Source organism: Cuculus canorus, chromosome 25 (genome assembly GCF_017976375.1).
Source record: "Cuculus canorus isolate bCucCan1 chromosome 25, bCucCan1.pri, whole genome shotgun sequence".
NCBI classification, from domain to species: Eukaryota; Metazoa; Chordata; class Aves; order Cuculiformes; family Cuculidae; genus Cuculus; species Cuculus canorus.
Window position 1 is genome coordinate 706,314 of NC_071425.1, and position 27,396 is coordinate 733,709.

The 27,396-nt window shown below is 54.2% G+C and overlaps 1 protein-coding gene across 1 annotated transcript; it reads right to left on the reverse strand.

Annotated features, from left to right (window-relative positions):
- Nucleotides 1-202: 202 nt before the first annotated feature.
- On the reverse strand, nucleotides 203-26,664 carry IGF2BP1 (insulin like growth factor 2 mRNA binding protein 1). The gene is made up of 15 exons (XM_054088477.1): nucleotides 26,490-26,664; nucleotides 25,109-25,169; nucleotides 6,957-7,005; nucleotides 6,433-6,484; nucleotides 5,690-5,753; nucleotides 4,168-4,449; nucleotides 3,378-3,512; nucleotides 3,014-3,136; nucleotides 2,587-2,722; nucleotides 2,372-2,494; nucleotides 1,977-2,093; nucleotides 1,724-1,798; nucleotides 1,293-1,424; nucleotides 1,048-1,161; nucleotides 203-642 (listed from the first exon to the last, which is right to left on the reverse strand). Exons 1-15 carry the CDS (start codon nucleotides 26,662-26,664, stop codon nucleotides 550-552), a joined length of 1,731 nt encoding a protein of 576 aa, XP_053944452.1. The 3' UTR covers nucleotides 203-549.
- Nucleotides 26,665-27,396: the final 732 nt, after the last annotated feature.

Sequence of the window (27,396 nt, forward strand, 5' to 3'; positions counted from 1 at the left end):
CACAATGGATCCTGTGACCACCAGAGGGTTGGTGAAAACCACTGGGATCTCTCTTTAAAAAAAAAATATAATAGGAAAAAAAAAATGAAAATTCCATGCTCCGAAAGGCTTTAACGCCGCTCCGGGAACATCCATCCCCCAGCGGAGGAGGGAGCGAGGGGTCGGGAGACGCAGCCGCCGGGCGCCTCGGCTGGGACGGGACCTCCGGAGGCTACTTAAATGAGAGGGGCGAATGCTGCACCCGCCAGAGGGGCGCAGCGCCGCGGTGGCTTCTCCTCACCCTCGTCCCCGGCACCGCGCCGGCAGAGCGGCCGCCTGGCCTGGCGCTGCAGCACCTCTCGCTTCATTTAAGTAGCTGTCCTGGCACGTGGAGCTAAAAACGGATCCAATTTTTTTGTTTACCCTAGCCATCTACCCTGGAAGCCAATCAAACTGCCTTTAATCTCGGTTAATGAAACAATTAGCATCTCTCTACGGTAACTGATTCCCAGCCACTCTTAAGCCCGGCATTGGCTTGTTCCGCGTTTCACGTTGGTGTCGGTGCTGCTCTTATTTCCTCCGCGCTTGCATCTGCCCACTCTGTCCCTTCTGGTGCTGCTGCTTCACCTGAGCCAGGATGTCCCGGATCTTGCGCTGAGCCATCTGCGGAGGAGAGAGCAATGGGGGAACTGGAGGGGAACCCCGCGAGAGCCCGAGGGAAATGGCTTTGAGTGTGGTGAAAGACACGAGGGTGCTCAGCAGGGCAGGGCTGGGTGCGGTTGCTCATGGAGATCCCTTCCTGCCTTACTTTTAGCATGGTTTCCTCCAGCAGGCGGGTGTGGGAGGTCACAATCTGCACGTGCAAGTGCTCCCACAGCTCCTCTTGCTTCTCCCACAGCTCACACCACCACCCATGGCAAAAGGCCCAGCTCACCAACACCCACTGCTGCAAACGCCACCAGCCAGGCATGGAATGAACTTCCCCAGGAGGATACACCCATAGACACAACCCCACACGAGCCATCGGAGAATCCACCGCTGCTGGCGTGGGAGCTGCTGGGGCCGTACCTGGCTGGCGTAGAAATGCCCGATGATCTTCACAATGACCTGCTCGTTCTCGTCAGGGGTCTGGTCCCGCGGCACCACCACCTCCGCCGCCGTCAGGTTCTGCAGCTCATTGACCTGTGGGGCACAGAAGATCCCGCTGTGCTGTGTGGGAGGATGAGCCCCTCCAGGGAATCCCACCCTGTTCCCCAGGGATGTTCCCCCCCCAGGTTCCTTGCATTCCCATACAAGCATCACTTCTTGCTTACGGTTTTTCCCCCTTTGCCGATGACCCTGCCCGCGGCCGAGGCGGGGACCCGGATGTGCGTCTCCAGCTTCACTTCTTCCTTCGGCCCAAAGAAGTTTTCCTCCTTCAGTTTCCCATAAATCCTGCCTTGCGCCTGCAACGAGGAGGGAGCATGGAGTCAGGCATCACCTGAGATGTCCTACCCCCAGGTGTCCCCACCGCAGTCTGGGTGCGCAGCCGGCTCAGGGGTCTCCATGTCCCAGACCCGGCACAGGCCACTATCCCAGGAAATCCCAGTTCCTGGGGATTTCAATCCAGCTCATCCTGCTGGGAGAGCCGCTGGGTTAACCCAGGCACAAATTGGGCTCAGAACCGAGGTCACCCCCCTGCTCCTCACTTCCCAGCAGAGAGAGGCACCCAAATCCCCCGCGGAGACAGAGGCACAGTGGGAACCTTGAACTGAGCTTCTGGAGGGCCCGTGATGACCACCATGCGCACTTTGGAGTCCGGCGTCTCCGGAGGAGCGATCTGGAGGGGGAAGAGAGACGGCGGCAGTGATGGGGAGCAGTGGTGACAGGGTGGTGGCCGTGCCCTCCCTCCTCCACGCCACAGGATGGGGCCCCCAGACCAACCACCCAGGCTTTCAGAGAAGGTCCCACGCGGGGAGGTGCCGGCAGAGGAGGAGTCCCCGTCACGAAAACCCTACCTTGATAGAGGCACTTGCGAACCGGGAGAGCTGCTTGATGTGCTGGCCCTTCTTGCCGATGATGGCGCCAACCGCCTGCGCGGGGATGAAGACGTGCACCGTCTCCTGCTCCGGGGGCTGAGGTACAGGGTCACCATTCAGGGCTCAGTGCCACCACAGGGACTGGGGAAGGGGTTCTTGGAGCCCAAGCGATGCCCACACCTCTCCCACCAAACTCTGCAGGGTCTGAGCACCTTTCTCCACCACTGTCTGCAACAGTTTTAACAACCAAACCCTGCACTCACGCCAGACCCGACCTGGTGTCCGCTGACAGCAGAAGGCACAACCCCAACCATCACCAGGGAGATCCCCGAGCTGGAAGCTGGAGCAGTTTGAGCCGCCTGATGTTCACCTACCATGAAGGAGCTGTACGGCGCCGCTCCGGAGACGCTGCTCGGCGGAGGAGGCACTGCGTTGGAGGAGGCAGGGAAGAGGCCAACCGCAGCCAGGTTAAGGCCAGGGATGAGGTGAGATTGCAACTAAGGGCAAAAGGAGAGACATGCACGTCGCCTTTATACTTCTAGAGAGCTGCCACCAGCGGGGACGCAGGGCAGGGCCGAACCCCACTCACACTCATGGCAGCCACGTCGTTCTCGTAGGCTTCCCTCACTTTCTTCATGATCTCCTGCTCTGCTTTGCAGCAGTTCTCGATGGAGCCCTTCACCGTGATGGTCCTCTCAGGGTTGTAGAGAGTCAGATCCTGCAAGCTGATGGGAAAGCCAGCGTCAGCGCCGAGCCCCTGCCCTGCCCAACCAGCGCTCTGCTCCGTGGTGGGTGCTGGGGGGGTGCTGGGGGCACCCCAAGGGGAGGGGAACACAGAAATAACAAAGCCAAGATTTTCCAAGGGCATTCTGGGGAATAAAGCCCCAAAAATCCCAGGCAGGATTCCTGGCACCTCTGCCCACTCTCACCACAGCCGCCGTCTCCCCATCCTCCCCGCCCGCTCCAGCCCCAGGAAGCTCTGCCCGGCTTTCCCCAAGGAGAGCAAGAAGCCTTACGATGAGATGGTGATTTTTGTCTCCGTGTCCTGCTCCACTTTCTTCAAGTTTCGCCCTTCTTTGCCGATCAGGCGTCCCACAAAGTTATTATGGGCCAAGATTTTCAGAGGCACTTCATCAGCTCTTAAGAGAGAAGCAGGGAAAAAAAACCAACATGAGCGATCACTGCAGCCAGAAGAAGAGGGGATTGGTACAGAGGGATGGAGGAAGCTCAAGTCCCTTTGCTCAGAGTCCCCTGGTCCCCCAGGGCAAAGCTCCTGCACACACGGGAGCGTTCCCCGGCTCCGGGCATTGGGATAGAGCCACAGCCTAGCCAAGAGCCATGGATGGGGTACGTGTGCATAAAGGCAGGGGGAAACCTTACGTCTTGGTGTCCTTTGCCTCCTTCTGCATGATCTCCAAAATCATCTTGCAGGCAGCGGAGCAGCCCTCGGGGGTGGAGTGGATGCTGATGGCTTTTTCTGCAGCTCCTGCATTTTCTTTCCGGTGCACATCAATCCTGCAGGCACAGGACGGGCGCTGAGGAGGGGGAACAGCCCTGCCACTTCCCGGATGCTCCGCTCCCCCAGTGTCCCCATGGACCTCCAGCAACACAGTAAGGTTGCACGTGCCATGGGAAGAAGAAAGGAGTCAATTCTGGGCTCAATATATGGATGCAGTGGTTTGAAGCTCAGATCCCAAGAACACCAAAAAGGCATCAGCAGTATTTATTTTAAGTAACAGGAGTGATTGAGTGGTGGAACACGCACGTGCCTGGAGACACGATGGGCTGTCCATCACTTCACATCTCAGACAGAGCCTTCCTTGGGGCACAAGAGTGGAGCCGACACCAGTTTGGGGCCAAATGCAGGAGCAGCAGCTGAAGTTCACCAGGCTTGTGCTACACGAGACCGGCTGCCACAGCAACCTTCCCGCACTCCTGCACTGTCCTGCCCCAGCCAGGACAGCCCTGGCAGAGGGAAACACATGAGGAGAGGCTGCCAAGAAAGCGTGGCTGGGGTAGGGCATGGGAAGGTGGCTCTCGGACACATTGCCCTGCACGGAAAGGGACCCGGAGCAGCCTCCAACAGCCCATTTTCCAAAATAAATCCAGCTTCGGGTATCACTGCGGACAACCCAGCTCAACAAGGCGCAAACCGGGAGAGTGGACTCACTTGGACTGCGTCTGCTTGGTGATGTTCCTGATGGTGGCTCCTTCCTTGCCGATGATGGCACCCACGTACTGGGTGGGCACCAGGAGGCGGAGGGGGATGTCCACTGGCTGCTGCTTGATGGGTGCTCCCGCGGTGACGGGGGAGCCCTGCCTGGGAGCACCGCGCGCCCCAAAGCCGCCTCGCCGCCCGTTCTCCGGCCCTTGCACAGACTGCTCGTCAGGGATGTAGGAGACCTTCAGCGCGTGGTTCTCCAGTTGGTGCCCGTTCAGCTTCATGATGGCTCTGGAGGCAGAGAGAAGGTCAGGGTGAGGGTCTCACACTCCCACCCTGAGCATCGTCAGCTCAATCCTAACCAGGCCAAGCCCTCCCTGGCATAAACCATAATGAGAGCACCCGGAGGTGGGAAAGGAGACATCACAGGTCTGTGGGGACCTGGCAGGACTTTCCACTCAGCCTGGAGGACCTGAAGTATTTTAAGGGAAACCTCTCAGAGCACCCAAGGGAGGGAATGGGAGTGAAGGGTGCAGGGCAGGATTGTGCAGGTCCCCTCTGCCTTTATTTAGGGCCGGTATCAAATCCCATTCCTGGCAGGACTGCAGGAGCTGGAAGTTGTCGATAGATGGGGCTGGCAGCAAGAGCAACGCAACCGCTTTGGCCACCGCTCTCCACAGCTCCTTCCAACCTCCCCGGGCTGCAGCTCTCCAGAAGCACCCGGTGGCTCATTCTCTTGCAGAACACAACCCGGAAAAAATCCCGAAAAACAGGTGAATTGAGACCTTCCCTGCCCGCAGCCCCATCCCCGCAGGAGGTGGAGGCACCAGAGAAAGATGCTGCATGAAGAACCTCATCCCTGGAGGAGCAAAAAGCAGCGCAGAAGGGCTGCACCCTGAGGGCAAAACTACTTGCACAAAACTTTTGCTGTGTGCTTTATAGAATCGTGGAATCGTTAAGGTTGGAAAAACCTCTGCAATCAAGTCCAACCATCAACACAACACCAATACGCCCACTAAACCGCGCCCTGAAGTACCTCTCCCATCCCTTTCCCAGCTTTCCTGAGCCCTTTGTGGGGGAGCAACAGGAAAGCAAAATAGACAGCAGTGAAAATCCAACTGATTTTTCCATTTACATTTAGGCACCTTAAAACTGATCTTCCTTTGGCGGGACAGGGAATGGAGCGCAAATCTCCCAGGGACACGGCCATCAGCCGAGAGGACACACACTGCTTGATGCCTGCCAGCTCCTATGATATTTGGTCTCATTATTACTTCTTCTGGAGACATAACTCCTTAAGTCACACAAATACAAGGAAATCTCCACTTTTCCCAGAGCAAAAAGTTATATTCTTCCTCCCTGAACTGCACAGAAAAGCCTAAAACCATGGGTGTCTTCTGAAGGGCGATTTGATGCATTATTAGACAAAATTTAGGAGTTCTGGGGTAACCCGACTTCCAGCACTGGAAATCCTGCTTTCTGCAAGCAGGGAAGGAGCCGGAGCCGCAGGGAGGGGACATGGGACACTTACTGCCTGGTCTGCTCCCGGTTGGCGTAGGTGACGTTGACCACGGCGGTCTCGCTGTCTGTGTTCACTGCAAGGAAGAGGCAGAAATTAGAGAGGCAACGCGAACCGAGCCGAGACCCCCAGGAAACAGAGAGCTCTCGCCAGGGCTCCCCAGGGACCTGCAAACATTTTTCTTCCACCAGGGAGAAGTGCCCGAGGGCTCAGGCCACGCTGAGACTCATCCCCAGCAGCGCAGATCTTCCCTTATTTGAAGGATCCCAACGCACCATTGTGCTCTGCAGCAAAGCCACCAAAGCCAACTCCATCCTGCCATTCCTCCCTGGAGCTCAGGGACAGTCCCAGGGGCTTCTCTGAGCCCTCTTTTCCGTTTCTAGGAGGGTTATGGTAACCGTACCCTCATTAAACATCCCCGGGGCGATATTAAACCTCAACTGATCACCATTAGAGGCCGAGATAAAGGCTGCCAAGTGGAGACAGGCAGTCCCAGCCGGCCTCGGGAGAGCATCCCGCAGCTTCCCCTGAGCGTGCGGGAACAACGCTGACCCAACACCCAAAGCCACCGCACAGGACGCAGCTTTAGCAACAGGGAACGTAAGAGTCCCAACAACCAGGCTGAGACCTCTCGACATCATCTGCCACGGCTTCTGCCAACGAAGGAAAACCGCACGTCCACCCACACCCTCCTTTTCCCCAAAACCAGCCTGGGCAGAAAACATCTGAACTCCACCTTCTTGTTCCAGTCCTACCTTGCTCGCAGTTTTCCACGGTGCCGTACTGGGCCAGCAGACCATCCAGCACCTGGATACGGGAGAAACAAACCCACTTTGCACCGGGACCATCAGGACAGACCAAGGAAACACAATCAATCAATAAAAGCAGCTTTCTAGTCATTAAGATTTCACAAGCAATTAGCCGAAGGAAGCTCATGGACCAAGGGGCCTCGGAGCCAGCTGGGGAAAAAAAGAGAGTCAGGGAAAAGTCCCAGTAGCCGGAAGGAAGAACGGATCCATTTTATGCCTTATACAACGGATAAATCGTAAAACCCTGTTATTAACAGGGATTTCTGTTGGTGGGGTTTACATTGCTTCTATCAGTTGAATTTACTCCTCTAACGGAAGAGGAATAAGCTCCAGGGACGCAAGGATCTAGCACAATCAGACCCAATTAATAATAAAGAATAGGATAAATCAACTTTAATCACAAGTACAGAAACACGGACAGGGAATTAGTCCTTAAATCTGGTCTATGCTTCTCTGCTTGCTCCTCTTACCTCCCATCGCAGCTGGGGTGGGATGTTTCGGATTTGAATTTTCCGGCTCCTGAAATCAATGAAAAGTGATTAAAAAGCAGATTTGGTTTCCGAACTGCGGCGCTCTCTCATTGAGCTGTTGCACATCGATGTCTCTAATCAGGCTTTGCACTTCCACACACTACCAGGGTCTCCGATGGCTTCTGGCTCATTACGCCCACCCAGGCGGTGCCGGATTTGTGCCGGGAGCTTCACAGGCATCAAGATGCCAAAACCCCCGACCCTTCGGCACGGGCTGAAGCCCAAACACGGCCACAGCTGGGAAGGCAGAGACTTTTGCCAGATTAAACAGAACTATTAGAAAGCAGAACGGGAGCTCCTGGAACCTGTCCTCCCGCACAGGAGGCATGAGGAGATGACCCTCGGGATGCCACCAACCACCGGCCAGAGCATCACTGCGCATCCAAAACCCTGGATGAATTTTAACCGGAGAGATCAAGGCGTGGGCATCCCAGCTCCACCGCCTGAGATGGGCTCGGGCTGCTTCTCCACTCACATTTTTGGCTCTTCCTCACCTCACTTTTCCCAAAATAGCAACTCTTTTTTTAAATTCCGATGCCAAATTTACGCCGGGGGTGCTGTCGTCCCCCCTGCAGCTGCCGCAGACAGCTGAGAGCAGCCGCGGGCTCGTCCAGCCGCTCCGGCACCAGCACACGGCCGCTCCACCGCGGCTGCCAGGCACCGCGCGATCTCCGCTCGGGGACAACGACACCTTTAGGTGCCCAAGGCTTGCAAGGATGCAGCTCTGTGGGTGCAACCCAAGGTGAACGGTGCCAACCCCTCCTGGGTGGCCGGTTCCCCCTTTTGATCTCTTTTTCAGGAATAACCAAACCCATTGAATTTTAAGGTGCCTGAAGAGAAGGAAGAGAAATGCTGTGACCGCAGCTGGGCGCTAGGATGATATCCAACCAAAATCCTCGGATCTGCTGATCATGAACGAGGGCTTTAAAATACAAAGTATTTATGAATGTTTGAAACAATCTAAAAAAAAGAGAGGAAAGATGAGATTCCAGATCCTTATCATCTAATTGCACAGCTTCAGAAGGCAGCTCAGCTTATTTGTCAATGAGAAGAAACCATCTCAGCATGAACTGGCCCAAAGCCACGGGTATGGTTTAGCCACACAGGTGGGGATTCCTCCCCAGCCCCTTCATCCCAAGACATGGAAGCAGGTGCCTCGAGCATCTCCTCTGATCCAACACAAACCCACGCACATCAAAATCCCCCAAAGGGCTGTCTGGGTCCGCTGGTTTCAAACAAAACAAGGACTGATGTTTCCCTCCCAAAGACTCAGCCCAGAGGGATGGGATGGTCAGATCTGGAACTGCTCCCCCCCCCCTAAAAGTCAAAATGAAGCACAAAAAAAATGAAATTTCCAGTGTTTCTGGCAGCTCGGACAGCAGGAAGGCTCAGAAACACCAAATTCTATCACTACTACAAACGCAAACCAGGTGGATGAGGAAAATGAACGCAGCCCAAGCCTTACAACCACAGCACATCGCGGGGGGTGGCAGGAGGCAAAGCGGAGGGACACTCTGAAACCAGATCTGGCGTTTACATGCTAATCCGCATCCCAAAATGAACCAGAGAGAGGCTAAGAAATTCAGAATGCCAAGAATGTCACAACCCAGGGAGGGTCAAAAGGACTTGAAGCGATAGAGAAAACCCCGCAGGTCTCCCACCGCCCACCCCTGCCGCGGAAACTTCTCCGGAGAGCTCCGAGCATCTGCACGGGCAGAGCATGTGTTGGGCACATACGTGACCAGAATTGGATGCACTATGGAGAGAAAAGAGCCGTTTATGTCCTCATGCAGAGATTCAGCTGGTGGCATCTCATTTTCTCCCCCTAAAATAAATAAATAAATAAATAAAAGCAGTGACTCTCCTCTGTGGATCTCTCCGGAGCGACTGCCCAGCAGAGCATCGCCCGCATCCGCGCCGGCCGGGAAAGGCAAGGAACTGCTCTGCGCCTCACCGGGGCTGCTGCCCTTTTATTAATATGTTAATTAAGCAGTAATTCCTCCCATCGCACCAGGCCACTGGGATTATTCACCGCTCAGTCACTGCTAGATTTTAAATCCCCACGAGGCTGCGCTCAGAGGGAGTCGAGGTCTTTTCTCAGCCCATCCGGGCGAGCTGCACAAAGCAGAGGAGGATCCTGTGAAAACCCATCCCGAACCCTTGACTCCCGTCCTGTCGCCACTGGCGCCCATCCTGCCCTGGGGAGGGTGGAGTCGGGCACATCCATCACCCTTCGGTGAGGTCTGGCTCGACACGGAGCTGCTTGGGTGGAAGCCTCCTGTCCGACGGATCCGGCTCCATCCGAGCAGCAGCTGGGGTTAGAATTACAGAGGAAGTCATGAATAAATAAACCCAGCTCTTTGCTCTGCTGGACGCGGGTCCCGCCGTATTTAAATCCTCCGTCGCAAAAATGCCACTCCGTGCCACCGAAGGCGATAGCCCAGCTCTGCTCCCACCTCCGCTCCAAGCAGAGCTTTACTCCAAATAAATAACGCTGCGAGGCGGCGATTCCCTGCCTTTTTATTCACGATGTGCCAACGGCAGGAGCTCCTCCCTTCCACACTGCTGAAGGGCTGCGGTGCTCGTGCCCTCAGCCCCCGCGTCTCCAGCCCATAGCAGAGGACAGTGGCTCTCACGAAGCCGCTCAGCTTACGCCGAAGGCAGCATCCTCCCAGATCCTTGGCATGAGCCGGCGTGGACTGATTGAGCTGGTAAAGAAAAGTCCATTTGCCGATACGGATGGATTCTGCCCATGGCCCGGTGGCTTTTTGTAATTTAAAAAGGAAACAAAGAAGGAAAAAACTGGGGGTGAAGAGAGGCTGAGCTGCAAGGGGAGAGGAGCCGCAGGTCCCGGGCACGGATCCCAGCGGGAGGATCCCAGCATCGCCCTCCTGCTCACACTGACGATGCTGTCTGTGATAATGGCATTTTAGCATCCCACCGCATCCTCCAGCACCTGAGAGCCCGGCAACGTGCCCCGTGCGGATCTCCTGTCTGTCCTGCAGCACCAGGAGGTGAAGTGAGACCTTTGAAACCTCTTGACGTTCCCAGTGAACCATCGCCAGCTACGGGCTGGGCTCACTGGGAGAAAAAACACCCACCCTGGTGTACCCAGGGGCTGTGATGGGACCCACACCACACACGAGCATCTCGGGTCAGTCCCTCGTTACCTCCACGCAGAGGAAGCACCAAGATCTGCTCAATCAAAGGTTTTTCCACAGCTTTTCCTTCAGCCAGCTTTTCAATGAGCTCAGTCCACCAGCTAAACCTCACTGCGGGAAAAAGCAACGACGTGGAGCAGATTGCCCTGGTGGATCCTGCAATATCCGGGCACCACGGAGATTTCACACCCTCTTGAACTGCTCCAACCAATGCCACAGGGGTCAAACCAGTAGGAAGCCCTTCTCCAAAAGGCAGAAATCCAGGTGAAACAGGAAAAAATGGTTGGAAAGGAAAGCCCTGTTCAGTCAGGAAACACCACCTGTTGGTCTCCAGCAGCCGCAGAGCCAGGTAGGAACTGTTCTGCACCCCGAGCCCTCGCAGCCCACCCAGCATCGCTGCCTCTGGGTGCCACCACCACACCCAGAAGGGCCAACCCCAAGCACCCCGGCAGGACCTGCTGGTCCTCTGCTCCCATCGCTCTGCACTAAGGGCATCAGCAACACCTCCTGAGCCTTCTCTGTCCCCCACCACCTACTTCTCAAAGCAGAGGTGACGAAAGGCACCAGGAGATGCTGAAGGACCAAGCGCTGATGGCAGAGCTCAGCCAAGCTCAGGGCTCTGCCCGACCCCAAGCACTGACCCATCCTGGCCGTCTCCTACCAACACCATTTCTTCAGCTCCTCAGGACAGGGGGAGCACGGCCAAAGCCAGAGGGGACCTACTAGAACTGAACAACACTAATGATGGCTTTTCAATCAAATGCAAATGTTATGCAAATTTGGAGTCTGAAAACACAGTGCATCCCTGATTCAATTAACAGCATTTCATTTATCTAGTTAGGCTTTGATTCAGGAAAGCACTTAATCCCGTGCTTAATGTGGTGGTGGCGTTTTTTAATGTTTTAAACATTTTTAAATAGGAAAAAGTGGTTGCTAAGACACAAATGTTGCCAGGGGGACCCGGAGAAAAGTTGTAGCTGAAATTACTCGCTTTTGCTTTATGAATTGATAGGCTTTCAATTTGCCAGCATCTCCACAAAGCAGGAATATTATCCCTGTCCTCCCTTTACTGACAGGGAAACAAAAGCACAGAGGAGGAGGTACCCGCTGGGAGCCCCACCGGGTCCCTGCCACCACACCTCCGAGCGCAGCCCAGCACCGTCTGCCAGCTCAGACCCAACCTGCCCCCAGGCTTGCGCTGTTTCCCCCATCATTTGCCCTCTTTTGGGTGTCCATCCCAGCCAACACATCTCCAGGCTTCCCCACGTGCCGGTGAGTCGTTGTACTCCAACCCATCAACACTTGCACTTCCCAGCAGGATCAGGGATGAAAGGTGCTCGCTGGGAAGTGCTCACACACGGCCAAGGCAGGGAGAACCCACACACCAAATTCACCCGATGATGCTCAAGCAAGGGCAGCGATCCCACCTCCTCCGTCAACGCAGTTACCGAGGTTTGAGAACGATACTTGCATTTTTTTCCCGAATCCAACCCTCCTGACCCACCTTCTTCCCAGAGGAACTGCAGGTCCAGGCTGAACTTTCAGAGCCTTTGTGGTTTGGAAGAAAAACCTCAATATGGGAATGGGGAGGAACCATGGAAAAGGCTTCCCCCGAGTTTGCAAAAAGGCTAAACCCAGAGCTCTGAGATGTGGAGGCATCACCTTGGTTTTGAGCATTGATGCCGAGATGTCAGACACCAGGAATACTCAATCTGAGCATTTCCTAAAGGCTTGGGGGGCGTGAGCCCTAATTTAAAGGCATTTTTTAGAGCCTTGAATTTTCCTGCCAGCGTTAAGGACATCACTGCCCTCTCCCAGCTGCCCCTTTCCCCACCCCTGGTCCCCCCAGAACCCTTCTTGACCCTTTGCTTCAAAATCCAGTTTCACCACCAGAGCTGCTGGTTGAGGTGGGTTTGGACAATGACCTGGGCTGTGGCACGGGCAGGGTCACGTATGGCCCCACAGAGCAAGAGAGAGGGAGTGGTGGAACCCTAACAAAAACCCCCACTTTGCACTACGATTGAGCAGAATCCAGGAGAGACGGAATGGGGGAGAAGAGCAATCATCTTCACATCCTGAAAAGGGACCCAGCTCACTACCTGCTCAGGAAACACCAATTTAAACAACGATTTTCTGTATCTCCCACAAAGAAAAAGCAAAGTCCTCCCAGAGAACCATCCCCTGCCTTCAAAACACCTTCTCCCACCAGATGTCAACATGACATCATCAGCACGACAAACTCTATCTTAACTCTTGAACCTTAGCATCCTTTCTTCCAAAAGCATCTCGTGTTATTTCAAGCTGCTACTTTCCTTCCTTCCAAGCATACCGACCTGCTCGGCCTCAGATCCTAAAGCTTCCCTAATAAATAACAACTTAATAACCCCCACACCAGCAAAAAGCCTCCATGGCCACAACGGTTGTGGTTCATGGGGGATCTGCCCAAGGGAGGGGAGCAGAGTCCCAGCTGCGCCTGTGCAACGGCAAACCCAGAGCGGCGGGGTGGCTGACGGGAAAGAGATTTGGGGGTGGAATAAAAGGAAGAGGAGGTTGAGAAAGAAATATGCAAATATCTGTAATGACAAGATTAAAGCAGCAGAAGCAGAAAGAAAAGCAGAGAGAAAACTGGCCTCATCCTTTGAAGAGAAACGATCCAAGAGGCCCCTCCTGAGGAGATCAGGCCAAGCCAACAAAGATACTTTGCTGCTTGGAGTTGGAGGGACACAGGAGAGAACCAGCCATGGGATTTTGGAGAAACACCTCCTTCATGCAGGAGTCTCACACAGAGCCACTCGCCTTGGCCCCCCGTTACCTCTGACGAGCAAGCACGACACGAGTAATCTTTGCCATCAATCATCTCAGCCACCAGAATTTGATCTTGGGCTAATAAATCTGTCTAATTGGTTTCTCCCCATTAGTTCTTTTTTGGAACTGCCTTGTACGTGGAGAATCACGCCTAATAACTCATCGGATTTTTTCAGGGAGCTGCCGAGAACGAGCAGTTGTCCCTGAGGTCCCTCTGAAAGCCTCAGAGAACTCATTCCCATTTTTAGAAGAGCTGCTGCACCCCGGGTACAGAAGGGACTGGTTAATCCTAGAGCTGGGAAAAATGCTTTCACATTCCCTCCTCTATTAAGCTGCTGTGTCACCTCTCCAGTCCTCATTTTCCCCAGCTGACCCCAGGCAGACGATGCTGGCATGGAGCACACTCAGCACCCATGGAACACATCCACACCCAGCTTACTGCCAGCCTCGGAGAGAAGTTGACACCCCGGGGGCTTCAAAAGGTGAGAGTCTTCTCCCAGAAATCTCAAAACCCCTTATCCTCAACTTGCCCAGAGGAAGACTCCAATCATCCTCCAGACCTTGGCAGTTACTCCTTGCCAAAGTCAATACATCAAGCGTCTGCAGGCAGGATAAGTAATAGAGAAGAAAGATGGATGAGTTTTACACAATGCATCCATTTTGCATTATCTTTCCATTCTAATTTTCTGGAGAGTTGCCACATATTGAAAGGCTCTTTCTGATGCCCTGAACATGCCCCAAAGCCAAGCTTAGGTGAACTTGGTGGGTTCTCACAACCAGCAACCCAACCCCACGCCTCAACAGGACACCCTGCTTCCGACAAACACCCCCATTCCCTCCCAGCTTGGTCCCAGCACTGCTTGGCAGCCAGAGAGACCCCTTGAGAGGCTTCCATCCCTTTAAAGGTCCATTCTCAAACTGACCTCACTCAAACCCGACCCCGAGCTGGCGCTGTCAGCAACGAACACACCGACAAACGCGGGGTTTGAATTTTCTTGCAGACCATTCTGTGTGGAAGGGTGACAGATGTTCTTTGACCCATGGGTCTTGAAGCACTTCTGAGACCGTCGCTTCAGAGCGCAGCACAACACAACAACCGGGGAAGGCAACACCCAGCACCACCCGCGCATCATCACAGCGCCGATGGGAGCGCTGCCAGCCCCGCACCGCTGTCAGCTGCCCTCCACCGCTGATATAAACACCTGAATAAAAGCAGAGAAATTCTCCACTTTGGTGCATTCTGCACATTTCAGAGCATCTCCCTTCAGCCATCAGGGCCAGTTTTGAGTAGAAGAGGTCCCAAGTGTGGCTTCTCGCTCAGCCAGCTGCCTCCGGGGCTACAACAGCCACCCACACAGGAGATGGAGCCCACCAGCTCTCCTGCCGTCCTCTCCCAAACCCAACAGCACATGAAACAAAAGCTCAGGTGCTGTGAAACCCACAGCGTGGCCACACTGACTCCTGCCCTTCGTTACTGCCTTCGTTAGGCGCTGGGGACAGGGTGTGAGCACCCAGTTGGGTGCCACCCTGAACCTCTCGCCCTCTGCTCCTCACCACGAGAGGGCACCTCTGCCCTCCTCCAGTGTCCCGGACACATTCCGAACTGGTTTCCAGTGGCTCTGATGTGGCTACGGACTGGGGGATGCTCTGGGATGGGTTCAGGCTTTGCGAAGCAGCCGAGTGAAACATCGGGCAGCTCCCACACAGAGGAAAACCCAAATCCCATCAGCACAGGCTCTAAGGTGGATCTTAGACGGCTCCAAGTTCTTAATCATTAAACATCATTATGAGGGTGATCGGCAGCTGCTGCTCAGACACATTTCGCACAATTCTGCCTACAGAAAGCAGCCAGGAACACCTTCTTATCCTGCATCCCCAGCCCTGGCGGACAGTGGAGGATTGGCTCCGAGCGGAGCCCGCGGGCTCGGGGCGCTTCGAGCAGGGGCAACGAGGAGGGGTTCGTTACGGCCGAGGAGAGCCGCAGGGCACCGGGGCCCCACCAGCCCCAGATGCAGGAGCGCTTGCCCGCGCCAAAAAGGAAGAGGAAACAAAACTGCCTACGACTTCTGAGGGTTTTTCTGATTGAGGGAGGAGGAGGTGGAGGCGGCAGCAGTGCTGGTGGCTCTGAGGGCTGCTCCGCTGGGCCGTCACCGTGCCGGGGAGCAGCGCGGCTCTGCAGACCCTCACGCCTGGCAGGTACAGACCTATCGGATAAGGCTGGATCAAAATCAATGCAAAAGCTCTGGGCCAGCAGCACTGAGCAAGTTGAAGCTAAATGGAGTTGGCCCAGTGCAGCGATCACACACAGACAAGCTCTCCGAGATCAAGGGAGACTCCTAAAGAGAGAATCCAGAGGCTACAGCACGGGTTACACTGTCTTATGAACCTTATTCAAGGGTGGAGACCCTTTGACCAAAACTCCAATTAAGACCCGCAATGCCGTACCCAGCCTGAACAATTCCCCCCATTGGGGTAACGAGGCAGCGGGGTTTGGGATCAAACCCCATTGTGTTGGGCATACATTCCAGCCCAGATCCCAGGCAGGAGCTCCCAAAGCCCTTTCAGCTCTGGCGGATCCGGTCGAGGACAGCATCAAGACCAGTGCAGGTTGGGCACCACAGCCAGGCTGCGGCTCAGCCCCAGCTGCGGCAAAGCCGTGATGCTTTTTCCACTGAAAACTGCAAGTAAGATCAAAATGCTTCTGCCCAGGTAAAGAGAAGAAACAGAGATGTGAAAGTACAAGTGTGGTGGGCTCTTCTTTCATTATTTTTCATTTTCAGCATAAGTTTTAAACAGAAGAACCGAGTTCTTCACCAAATCTGGCTGCACGAGACACTCTCTCTTGCATTTTCTCTTAGAAAGGAGGGGAGGGCAAAGCAAAGCTCTTCTAAGAGAATGCAATAGAACATTTTCATTGAAAAATGAGAAAGTAAGGCTCCTTGTTCAGCACCCACCATAACCACCCTCGGGGCAAAGATGACAACAAACCCACCTCACAGAGCCCAACCAAGGGAGGCAGCAGCGCCCACGGAGCCTGCATGGATGTGACCGTGCTCCTCTTTGGGTGCCGACTCAGGTTTGGGAGAGATTTACACCCTCGGCTGCTTCCTTGGTTCCCTCGGAACTGGATCAGTATCAATGGAGGCGGACAGGTTCCAGCCGGGGGAAAGGCATCCTCAGTTTGTGAGTTTGGGGTCATTTTTTCTCAGCAAGAGGGCCATGAATAATAGGAGAAAAGGAAAAGGTCGAAGCTTGGGTAGGAGCCGGAAAACAGCGTGGATGGAGCTTTTCTACTCCACCATCATTACATATAGTGGTGCCGAAGCAAAGCCGTTTAAAGCCCATCGCTGCTTTGGCACAGGCACAATGGAAAACCATACCAACAAAACCCACAGCAAATGAATTCAACGCACCGCAAGGGAAATCCAGCACAAAGCCTCCCGTGTATCTGATCTGGATTCTTTCCTAAGCGAATTCCCCTCAGACGTGCCCGTGCCCTCTCTCCTGTCTGCCTTCCATAAACATTCACATGGCCAAGTTTCACCGGCGCAAACAGCGGCAGAAAGGAGCTCTCGAAGCTGCAGGAGAAACAAGTACAGGGGGAAACTAAACATAAAATTAACGCTGTGCAAATATTCGCGCCAGGCAGGCGGGGGGAGAGCCAGGAAGGCACAGGAACGATATCGCGGGGCGGATGACGGCTCGCGGGGCGGATAACGGCTCACTGGGAAGGTCTTCAGTCAAACCGCAGCTTTTAAAGAGTCACAACCATTCTCTCTCCACAATACACATCACATATAAAAGTCACAGCCACTTTGCGTCTCTGCCACGAGCAAGGAGAGGCTGCAGATGTCAGAGAAATTTGTTGCGTTATTAGTTCAGCTGTAACCAAGCACTAAACAATGACTATATAAAGTTGTATATTTAGGCTCCAATTCAGCAAATGCCTCATTTTACCATCGAAGCAGCCCCATTAACTTCAAAAGGATGGCTTCCCCGTTTCAAAGCTCGTGAATCCCAGCCTAAAAGCACAACATTTATAGGAGGTTCTTGGCTTCTCATGAAATTACCCCCCAAACAACTCCATAAAAGCCTAGAGCAGCCACAAGCTCTTCTTCCTTAAGGAGATCACAATTTTCTTGCAGTCTTTGCCCATTTGGATCAATCTCTTTGTAAATACTTTTATGCCAGAGGCTGGAACCACAGGAGATGTGGCTGCCCCATCCCTGGAGGTGTTCCAGGCCAGGTTGGATGGACCTTGAGCAGCCTGAGCCAGCGGGATGTCCCTGCCCACGGCAGGGGTGGAACTGGATGATCTTTAAGGTCCCTTCCAACCCAAACTATTCTATGATTCTGTGAGATCACAAAACACACAGGGGTGTATTCATAGCAAAGAAAACAGATACAATCACATATATACATCTATATTTACACACGCACAACTACCCACTCTGGTGATCAAGACAGCTTGAATACGACCAGGATTAACCAAGGAATAATTTGGCTAAGACAGAGAGCGCTGGTTACACGGGAGAACCACGGGGCTCACCCACCTCACAGGCAGACACTGCGATCACTTGCAAAACCCCAAGAGGGACATCGTTCTCTGCACCCAACACAGCCAGAAGGTCCAACCCCACAGGAGCTGAAGCAGAGCCAGAGCTCTGCAGGTGATAAACACTGGGGAACCTACAGAGCTGGGAGAACAGAGCATCCCAGGCATCGCTCCGTCCCAGCCTTGCCGCGCCGCAGCTCTGTGCCGCTCGTTCTGCACCGCATCCGCAGCTCCCAAACCCTCGTCCCCATGCAATCCTGGAATTCCCAAATGATTTGACCAGCCTTCCACCACAAGCACCAAACGCAACGGCTCTCTGTGCAGCTAAGAGCTAAAAAGCAGGCGGACAAGGAATTCCTCTGGACCTACCACTGTGCCCCTCGCACCCATTGCCCCCCAGGGGCTGTTGGGCGGCAGCTGCCCCTGCGGCATCGGGGGCGAAGGGACAGGACCAGTGCACAGATCCACATCTCAAGAAACAAGCAGGAATCCCAACAGTCAGATTTTTCAGGAGTGCTCGGCACATCGGGTACCAATCGCTTCTGAGAACGGAGCTTTTGTTTAGATGCTCAAATGCAAGTTAGAAAAATCTGGCTCCGACTGTGGGTGAAAACTTGGCCCCGAGATCCTCTTTTTTTTTTTTCATTCCCTTTTATTCGGCTCTGGATCACCGTCCTCCTGCCTCTTTCACGCCCTGGTGCAGGAGGCTGCTCCCCCAGCATCTCCGCTTCTAACACTGTAAGAAAGGAAACTGCAGTGGGACTTTCGCCCGAGTCAAAACTTTCTCCCTTTTGTGCAAATCCTTTTCCCTGTAATCTCAAGTGCTGTTTACACATCGCAATACCCGCGGACCAGGCGGGATTTGCGTCTCGCCGCGCGCCGCGTGGAGCCCTGCCAGCTCCCAGCGGCTCCTGGGGCGCAGGGCTGCTCTCGCTGTTATTGCAGCGGACGCCGCTCGGAGCATCTTAAACCCAACCTGGGGGATTACCTTTAAAAATAAAGCGCGGACCTACTTCTGCCGGGGATGCCCGTGGATTAGGGTTGTATTTTCTTAAACCAGTTTGCTCCGTACGGATCAGACAATTCCAGTAGCCAGAAAAGTGTGAAATTTCAGCTCTGGCCATGTCAGGGCTCCCAAGTGTCAGTTACAATAAAATAAATGACCCATTTCCTGATGGATCGTGAGGGCTCCTTTGAGACGGACGGACACATTTTTTATGTTTGTTTATTTTCTCCTTTTTTTCCACCCAGAGAGAAGGCTGCGCTCCTCTGCTTTTTCCCCATCAGGAGGTGCGAGCGGAGCAGGGATGCTCACTCCCTCCTGTGCCGCTGCCTTGGCTGTGCCCTCCCAGGCATTCCCACCCCATCCTGGGCACCGTCTCCACCGACATCCCTGCTCCCTCCTGCCAAGCTCAAACAGCTCCCGGCCCCTCATCTCCTGACAGAATCCCAATAAACTGTCCCCACCTCTTGCTGTGGTTTATGATCGTCCTTGGGGAAGCTCCCAGAGCAGACTTGACCCGAGGCAATGGCGTGGGGAGGACGAACGGCTCCCCAGCACGTGCAGACCTCCCTGGTACCCCACAGCCTCCCCACCCCAAAGCCACAGCCATGCCAAGAGGCAGACAGCTTCGCTTCGGAGGCTCCTACAATGAAGCCAAAGCCCAGGGAAAGGGACACGGGTCAGGCAGTGTCCCCTACGGGAAGGGCTCGCAGGAGCCACGAAAGGGCTGCAGGACCCCAGTCCCCACGAAAGCCTTCTCCAGGAAGCCCCATCCATCGCTAACTCTGCCCAGAGGAGGGAACCGAGCGGGTTTCAATGAAAGCACGATGGTTTTCTTTTCAATTTACATACCCAGAACCACGAGGAGCCCTCCAGCATCTTCAAGACCTGGCTGTGGACACTGGACCAAAAAAAAACGATGGAGAACTGGTTTCGACTCCTCTTCCAGGGGTTATTCCACCAGGAGCAGAAAATACACACTGGGTTTAAGCAAACCAGCTTAAAACACCACCTGGCGTCCACCTTCCCACGGCACAACCGACCCACAATGGGCTAAAGCCTCCCTCCTGCTTTGGTCGGAGACATTTGCCCTCGGCTCAGGGCAGGACTCGGGTGGGGAGGGACCCCCCGAGGTCACCTTGGCCAACCCCAACATCCCCGCAGCTCATCCCTTCCACAGGGACACGGGTCACGACGACACCCGAGAAGAACAGCTCAAGGTTCACCAGAAAACATGCAAGGACAGACGGATGGAGATGTAAGGACAGCACCTCTTGCAGAAACAAGGAAAACCTTTCAGCCGAGACCCCTGCGATCCCCCCGGCTCCACCACTTCCAGCATAAACTTCTAATGTTCGGGGAAACCCCAGCAAAGGTTTCTGATCTGAATTCCCTGTGGGCTTTGCCCCTTTACAGGTAACGAGCAGCCGCGGTGAGCGGGATGAAACCCCACACGTGGCTCCTGCGTGGACAAACCCTCACCGTGGGCTCTGGGCTTCTCGTTTCATAAAAACAGGTTAAGAAAAACGCTCCTGGTGAGGAGATCATTCCACAAGTACCCCTGCGGCTCTCCCTGCAGCAGCCAAACGCCATCCCAAGGGGGAGCAGGACAATGTGGGACATCAGCTCCATCACTGATGCATTTTTCTCTCTTTACACTCTGCTGGGCAAGGGCATTTTTTACCCCTCCCCCCGAGGTACCCAGTGCTGGACCCTCCCAATAATTTCCCTGCTTCCAACTGGGCAGAATAAGAATTTAAAGGTGCACAAAGGCTCAAACGCATCGGTCAGCGAAGAGCCCGGCAGCGAGGAGAACGGGCAGACCTTGCAAAGAACTCCTGCTGAATCCTCCTGGGGTTATCGGGGTCCACCTGGGACCCCGTTGCATCCACCAACCAAGAGAAGCAGCCGGCAGTGCTGTTCAGGAGTGGTGATTTTTGGAGCCAACACCCTCGCTTAAGCTTTTTAATGCCTTTGTGGTCACAGAGAAAATGACACTTTTCACCTAAAACTTTTGCAAAGCTCCTCTTTGGTGAGTTAAAAAAAAAAAATAACCAAACCAACCAAACCCAGAAAAGTCTCCATGACCTCTTTAAAAGGCTCTTTTAAAAAAGAAAATCGCAACCTCCTGGTTTCAGACTCAGCTGTTCTGTTCTCTCCCTCTCTGCTCCCTAATTCCTGGGAACGGGGAGGCACCAGCAGCCGTGGTGTTTCCCTGTGCTTTGCTTTAGGCTCCTTCCTCTCCCCACCAAAACCGTTTTACAAACCAGTGGCATCATTAAAAGAAGCAGAAATAAAGCACCTTCCGTTCCCAAACCCAGAACACGCGGGTGCCAGCGGCGATGCAGGTGCTGAGCCCTGAGCCCAGCGGGGAGCAGGGGGTTCCTGATGCTCCAACCCGGGGCCATGCCTCAACTCTCCCAAACCCTGCCAGTAACTCTGGAAAACATTAACATCGCTGGGGGCTTGGGCTGAGGGAGGCAGAAAGCTCCATTTATTCCATTTATTCTTTTTTTTTTTTAAGATTCTGGAAGGTCTCAGTTTTCAAAGGGAGTACTTTAACCCCAGCTTCCCCCAGCCCGGGCTCTGCTGGGCTCAACCTCAACGGCCCAGGCAGAAACCAACTCCGCTGGAGAAGAGGATTCAGCCCCTGTGGTTGCCAACAAGGTTCTCGAAGGAATTCGGTTTATTCTTTTCTTTGGAATTTAAAAATCACCAGACTCTTAACGAAGGGCACCTCCATGGGATGGGCTCTGTCTTCTCCAGGTCCAGTCTTGGAGCTATGATGTTTATGGTTAAATTGCAATTTCTTGGTCATTTTTGCCAGCTACAGCTCCTACATGGAAAGGGGAAATAAAGGCATTGCTCTGCCTCCAGGCTGTAAATTGGTAAATGCATTCCTTTCCCCAAGGTGTGTTAAAAATGATTAAATTGTCTCAGTTTCAAACATCATGGATGAAACTTTCTGACAAATTCCTAATGACTAATTTAATGACTTCATTATTTCTAGGATTTTCTAGCTGGAAATCACCAAAAAAAAAAAAATAATCTTAATTTCCACATGCCTCCAGTTCTCAGAGGTGTAAAATCAACAGAGCTCAGAGCTGGGGGCTCACAAAAACGTGGAGTTCTGCATTATTGCCCTGTTTGGTAAGCAAAAAAATAGAAATAAGCCAAACCCCATGAAACCCCTCTCCTCCTGCCCTGCTGTAAACAAGGGTGTCGCTAAATGGCACCGACTGGCAAAGCAGCCCTGGTTTGAGGGGCAGGGAGGGATCTTGGGGCTGCCTTAAAAGCACTTTTTATCTCAGCCCTTATCTTAACCGAAAAGAAGCGGCAAACTTTTCTTTCAGTTCAGTTTTCAGCGAAGCCAAACGTCAGGAGGGAGAAAGAGGCGTCTTTTGGTTAATTCTAACAAACAAAAGAAATCCCACTTTGCTCTTACCAAAACCATCACACATTTCGTTAACTATTAATTGCACAATTACGCTCGGGCAAAGAGAGCATTTCTCTGGTGCAAAAAAAACCCCCATGAATTTGAAACAAAGACTGAAAAAATAAAGCAAATGTTAAGATTTCTCCATCCATTTGTGTGCAGCACTGCAAACCCTCACTTCATGAACACCATTTAATAATTTCCCTGCCCAGGACCCTGCGCCTCCTCACACGCAGCCCCTTCGCTCCGACTCTGTTATCAATCCCTCTCCCTTTTCCCCCCCAATTACTTGCTCTCATTCTCTCGGCTCGACTCACTTCCACATTCCTCATATTTGGAATGTCTGCTTGATGGATTCACTTTTTTCCCCCCTCTCACCCCTCCTCCTCTCTTCATTCATTCATTCTTTCGACCCCAGCGACTCCGGGCTTTTCAGCTTCCCAGCCCCAACCCCCCCCCAAACCCTTAATCTTAAGCAGGAAAACTTTTTTTTTCCCCTTAAAGAATCCTCTCATTTTTAACCTTCGGAAGAATAAAGCGAGTAATAATTTTTAAGACTTTTTTTTTTTTTTAAATCCTCTTAAGTTTCTCCAACTTTTTCTAACCGGGAAAAAATAATAAATAAATAACCCCCAACTTTAAATCTGAACTCACTTTAAAACTGAGAGGGGTTTTAACAAAACCGATTTATCAGCACCGTCTTTTCTCCACACTCGAACACTTCTAAAAGCATTTCGTTAAAATGGTTGCCCCTCATCATTACCCCCAATTCGCAGCTTTAAGTGTTGTTTGATGAATCCTTGTAATTAAACAGCCCCAAAGCGGTTGATCCTTCCTGGGCGTTTTGGGGGGGGCTCCACTCTGCTCACCGACACCAACGAGGGGGTAATTCGTTTCTGTGATGGTTTTAGGGTCAGGAGAGACTTTTTCAGCAGGAGGGGTTTCTTTACACCACACGGGCACAGTCGCTGCCCCAAACCCCCCCCCCCCGAGACTTCTGCCCCCCCCGCACCTTCAGGGAGAGCAAAACACAACCAAAAAAAGCCACATTTTTACGTCAGAAATTCACTGAGAATCGCACCAACGCTCAGGACTCGTTTTCCCACATTTCTTAGGGGAAAAAAATGAATTCCTCTCAGGTTTGGGGAGGGGGGGGAGAGGGGGTGCTGGGCGGCTCGGATCCCAAACTCCGGGATTCTGCCCTCCCTGCTCGCTCTTAATTAACCATTTCCTGTGCTGTGTGCCTTTAAACTGGAAAAGCCAGTCTGGAAAACAGGCAGAAAGGAAAGGGAAAAAAAAAAACAACAAAACGTCGCCCTGGAGGGAACACCATCCCCGCCCCCCCCCCCGGCATCCTCGGGGTGGGGGGCGGCCCCCAAAATCCACCGAACGGCCCCCAAAACCTCCTTCGGGGTAACAACCTGCCGGGTTTACACTCAGCTGCCAAAAAAAAAAGTTGCCTTTTTTCCGCCCCCAGAAACACAAACGACTTCTCCAAAGCGACACAAAGTAACGGCGGCGGCGGCCCCGCCCGGGACCCCCCGGGACCCCCGCGGTCCGCCCGCAGCTCCGGGAGCATCAACAGCCCCCGGGGGGGGGCGTTAAACCCCCCCCCCCAGAAGGAAGGTTTGCAGCGAAAAGCAAAGCTCAGCAGGTTTTGAGCAGAGCCGGGAGAAACGCAAACCGAACGCTCAGAAAGATCCCCCTCCCCAGCATTTCCCCGCATGGCAGAAACCACCGAAATATTCCCATTTTCAGGGAATTTCTCCTGGGGGGTGGGATCTGCGCCCCCCCCCCCCAAGCCTAGGGATCATCCAGCAGCGCTAAAACAACAAACGAATGGGGGTTTGGGAGTGCTGTTCTGTTACCCTTCATGGGGCGATTGCCTTTCCAATTACCCTCTTTGCTAATTAAGCCGCAGCATCCCCCGCGCCCCAACGAACCCGATCGATCCCCGCCACCAGGTGCTAAAAAAAAAGATATCTACCCTCGGAATAAAAATCACAGCTGGGAAATTATTAAATGGATGTTTTTCTGCCTTAGAGATCAGCCCCAAGCGGGAGAACCCCATCAGCCCCGGCCAAGGGGGGGCCAAGGTCAGCAGTGGGGCCAAGTGGGGGACCCCAAAAAGGGGTTCCCACCCCCCCAGGCGAGAGGGGGGTTCGTCAAGAGGCGAAGGAAGCGGGAGAGTTAGGGGAGGAAGAGTTGCCTTCGCCTCCTCCCTCCGCGCGGGCGTTGAAGTAACCGCCTCGTCACGTGGCCAACGTGGGGTTCGGGCTGCGCGATCCAACGTGGACGCTTTGGGGTCGGGGCTGAGCTCGCCCGCCAACCCCCTGGAGCTGAGGGGGGCTCTCTGCAAAAAGACAAACACAAACTCTTTATATTGATCATCCCAAGGCTGGGGGGGCCGGGGCTGCTCCGGCGTCCGACACGCCAACCCCGTGCGCAACAACAAAGGGCCAAGAAGATGGAGAGGCCGCGCTGGGCAAGGGCGGCGTGGGCGAAGGCGTGGGCAGGTGGACGCAAAGCACCAAAAAGGGCAGGTTTTGCCCCAAAATAAAAGTTGGCGCAGGGCAGGACCTGAGCCAGGGTTTAAATCCCTGCTGGCATGGCAAGCCCAGCCCCATGGGGTTGTTTTCTTTAAGTCCTCACCACCAAATCCCAGCAAATTCCATTTTTCTGATATTTTTTTCTTTTTTTGAATTTTTACTCTTCTCTTGGAAAACAAAAGATTTCACCCATTTCGCAGCAGAGGAGCCGAGCGGGGCTGGGAAATTCTTCCAGTGCCACAAGTTTGAAAAACCCAACCCAAAGCGCCTCCACCACCCATCACCTTGGGGGTGGCGGGAGAATGACTTCCCCAGTTCTTTTTTTATTAAAAAAAAACCAAAAGTCGCTCGGGAAGGAACTTTTCGTTAAATAAAAAATTAAAAAAAAATAAGAAATTAAACCTCAATCTTCAAAACCGCCTCTCACCTTGCTGGGGACGCTTCTAAACCCAAAGCATCAACACTTCTAATTTCAAATGCACGTATTTGCGTTTAAATTTTTTTTTTTGCCTCCTTTATCTTATTCCCCCCCATTAGAAATGCTGAAAAATAATAAAAATAAGAAATTTAAGCGCCACGTTACCTTTGCTTTTTAGGCACCGAATGTTCAATCTCGAGCTGTTTTCCATGAAGCTCCACTTTCCCTAAAAACAAAACGGGGCTGTTTGTTAAAATCCGGGTGGAGCGATGGGGGGAAGGCGCGAGGAAACCCCGAATTGAATTCGAATTACAGCAAACACAGAACAAACGCATTCCCCGACCCCTTTACAAGTGCATTTTATTAAACCTCAGCCTGGCTTCAAATGGGCAGCGGTGGAGGGAGCGGCGAGGGAGGCTGGATAACGTTCCCTAGGAAGGTTTAATCCCTTCCTTCATCCCGCTTCGAGCAAAAGAAAACGAGGAATAACATTTTGAGACCAATTATTTAATTCCGCCTGCTTCGATCCCCGCAAGGGGAGATTTTTACCCCCCATTAAAAGGCTCAAAAAATTGAAACTCCATGGCAGGAATGGATTTCTCTTGGAAAATGGAGTGGGATTCCTCGCTGTTGGGGTTTAGGATGGTTTTTTTTTTGGAGGGGGGGATGAAGGGAAGAGCCCGAATGGAGAGGAGGGGGTTCGGCGCGGGAGATGGGGGGGGGGGGGGGGCGGAAACCGAAAAATCGTCTATTTTCGGAATTCTCTGCATCCCGGGGAGGTTTTTTCTCTTCCCGCGAGCAGCATGGCGACCTTCGCGCTCCTCCACACATCACATGCCCCAGGAAACCCAGTTTCAAATCAAAATGGCCAAAGTCCCAACCCACCCGCCCGCACCGCGACGGGACCCCGCGGGGACGGGGGGGGCCAACCCCTGAGACGGGAGGGGGGGGGGGGGGGAGGTGAGGACCCTGGGTTTGGGGGTGGGGGTGGAAAGCGGGGTCCCTCTGTTTGGGAGAAATGGAAAGCGCGGTCCCTGTTTATCTGCGAGGTGGGAAGTGGGGTCCGTGGGTTTGGAGGGAAAGGAAAGCGGGGGGGCTGTTTCTTGGAAGAGGAGAAAGAGGGGAGACAGAGGTTTGGGGAGGAGGGAGGGGGGGTGTCCCTGGGTTTCTGGGAGCTGGGAAGAGGGGTCTCTGATCTTGGGAGGGATGGAAAGTGGGGTCCCTGTGTTTTGGAGGGGAAGGAAAGCAGGGTCCCTGTTTCTTGGGAGGGATGGAAAGGGGGTCCCTGGGTTTTGAGGGGGTGGGAAGCGGGGTCCTCAGGCTTTTAGGGGATGGGAGGAGGGGTCCCTGGGCTTTGCAGGGGAGGGAGAGCGGGGGTCCCTGTTTTCTTTAGGGGGTGGGAAGCGGGGTCCCTAAGTTTGCGGGGTGCAAAGCGGGGTTCCGCTGCTGCAAACCCCCGACGGGGCGCAATGGGGGCTCCGCCTTTGGGGTGAAGGGGGGGGGGGTGAGCCCGGGGGAGGGGGAAAGCGGAGATAACGGCGCTCACCCGAGAAAGTTTCGATGGCTTTCATGGCCCACTGCTCGTCGGGGCAGTCCACAAAGGCATAGCCCGACTTGACCAGGAACTGCCCGCTGAAGGAGATCTTGTGGTCGTTGAAGACTTTCTCCAAGTCGGCGGGGGTCACGTTCTCGTTTAGGTTCCCGATGTAGAGCTTGTTCATGGTGGCGGGATGGGGGGGGGGGCTCCCGGGGGGCTCCGTGCGCCGCGCCGTCGGGTCGGGCCGCGCTCTGCCGCCCCGGGGGCTCCTTGCCCACCCCTTTGCCTTTTTCCCCCTCTTTTTCTGTTGTTTTCTCCTTTTTTTTTTTTTTATATGATTTTTTTTTCCTCCGTTTGCGGAGGGGGCGGCGGCCGCTGGAAGAGGAGGAGGAGGAGGAGGAAGAGGCGGCAGGGCGGGGGGGGGGGGGGGTTGGTGGGGAGGGGGCGGCACCGGCTGCGGGGGCCCCCGGGCCGGCTTTGCGGGTCCCGGTGTCACCGGACGCCGCCGGGCACCGCCTCTAAATAAAAACCGACCTGGAAAAGCGAGTGAAAATGTTTGCGGGAGGAGGAAGCCACGTGGTGATGCGGGAGGGCCCGTCCCCCGGGGGGAGGGGCCGGGGGGGAGGGGAGGGGGCGGCAGCCACTTATTTATTGATTTTCACTTAAATACTACGGTATTTCCCTCCCCGCGCACCCCCCCCCCCGGCAGCCACCCCCTGGCTCGGGGTGGGGCTTTGGGGTCCCCCCATTCCCCGCCCGTCCCGTCGAGGGCCCTTTCCCATCTGTGCAGCCCCCCCCGCCCCTCCCCCCGCGCCCCTCCCCCCCCCGGTGCCTCAATGGGATTTTTCTGGGTGTAAAAAACTTCGGCATCAAAGGGGCCGGGAGGGGCCGTGGCGCCAGGGGAGCGGGGCTGCGG

Coding starts and splice junctions, on each gene's coding strand:
- IGF2BP1 (XM_054088477.1), bottom strand. CDS start 26,664: ATGAACAAGCTCTACATCGGGAACCTAAACGAGAACGTGACCCCCGCC. Junction 4,450..5,689: donor AACCGGGAGCAGACCAGGCA/GTAAGTGTCCCA, acceptor CTCTGCCTCCAG/AGCCATCATGAAGCTGAACG. Junction 1,425..1,723: donor CTCCAGAAGCTCAGTTCAAG/GTTCCCACTGTG, acceptor TCCTCGTTGCAG/GCGCAAGGCAGGATTTATGG.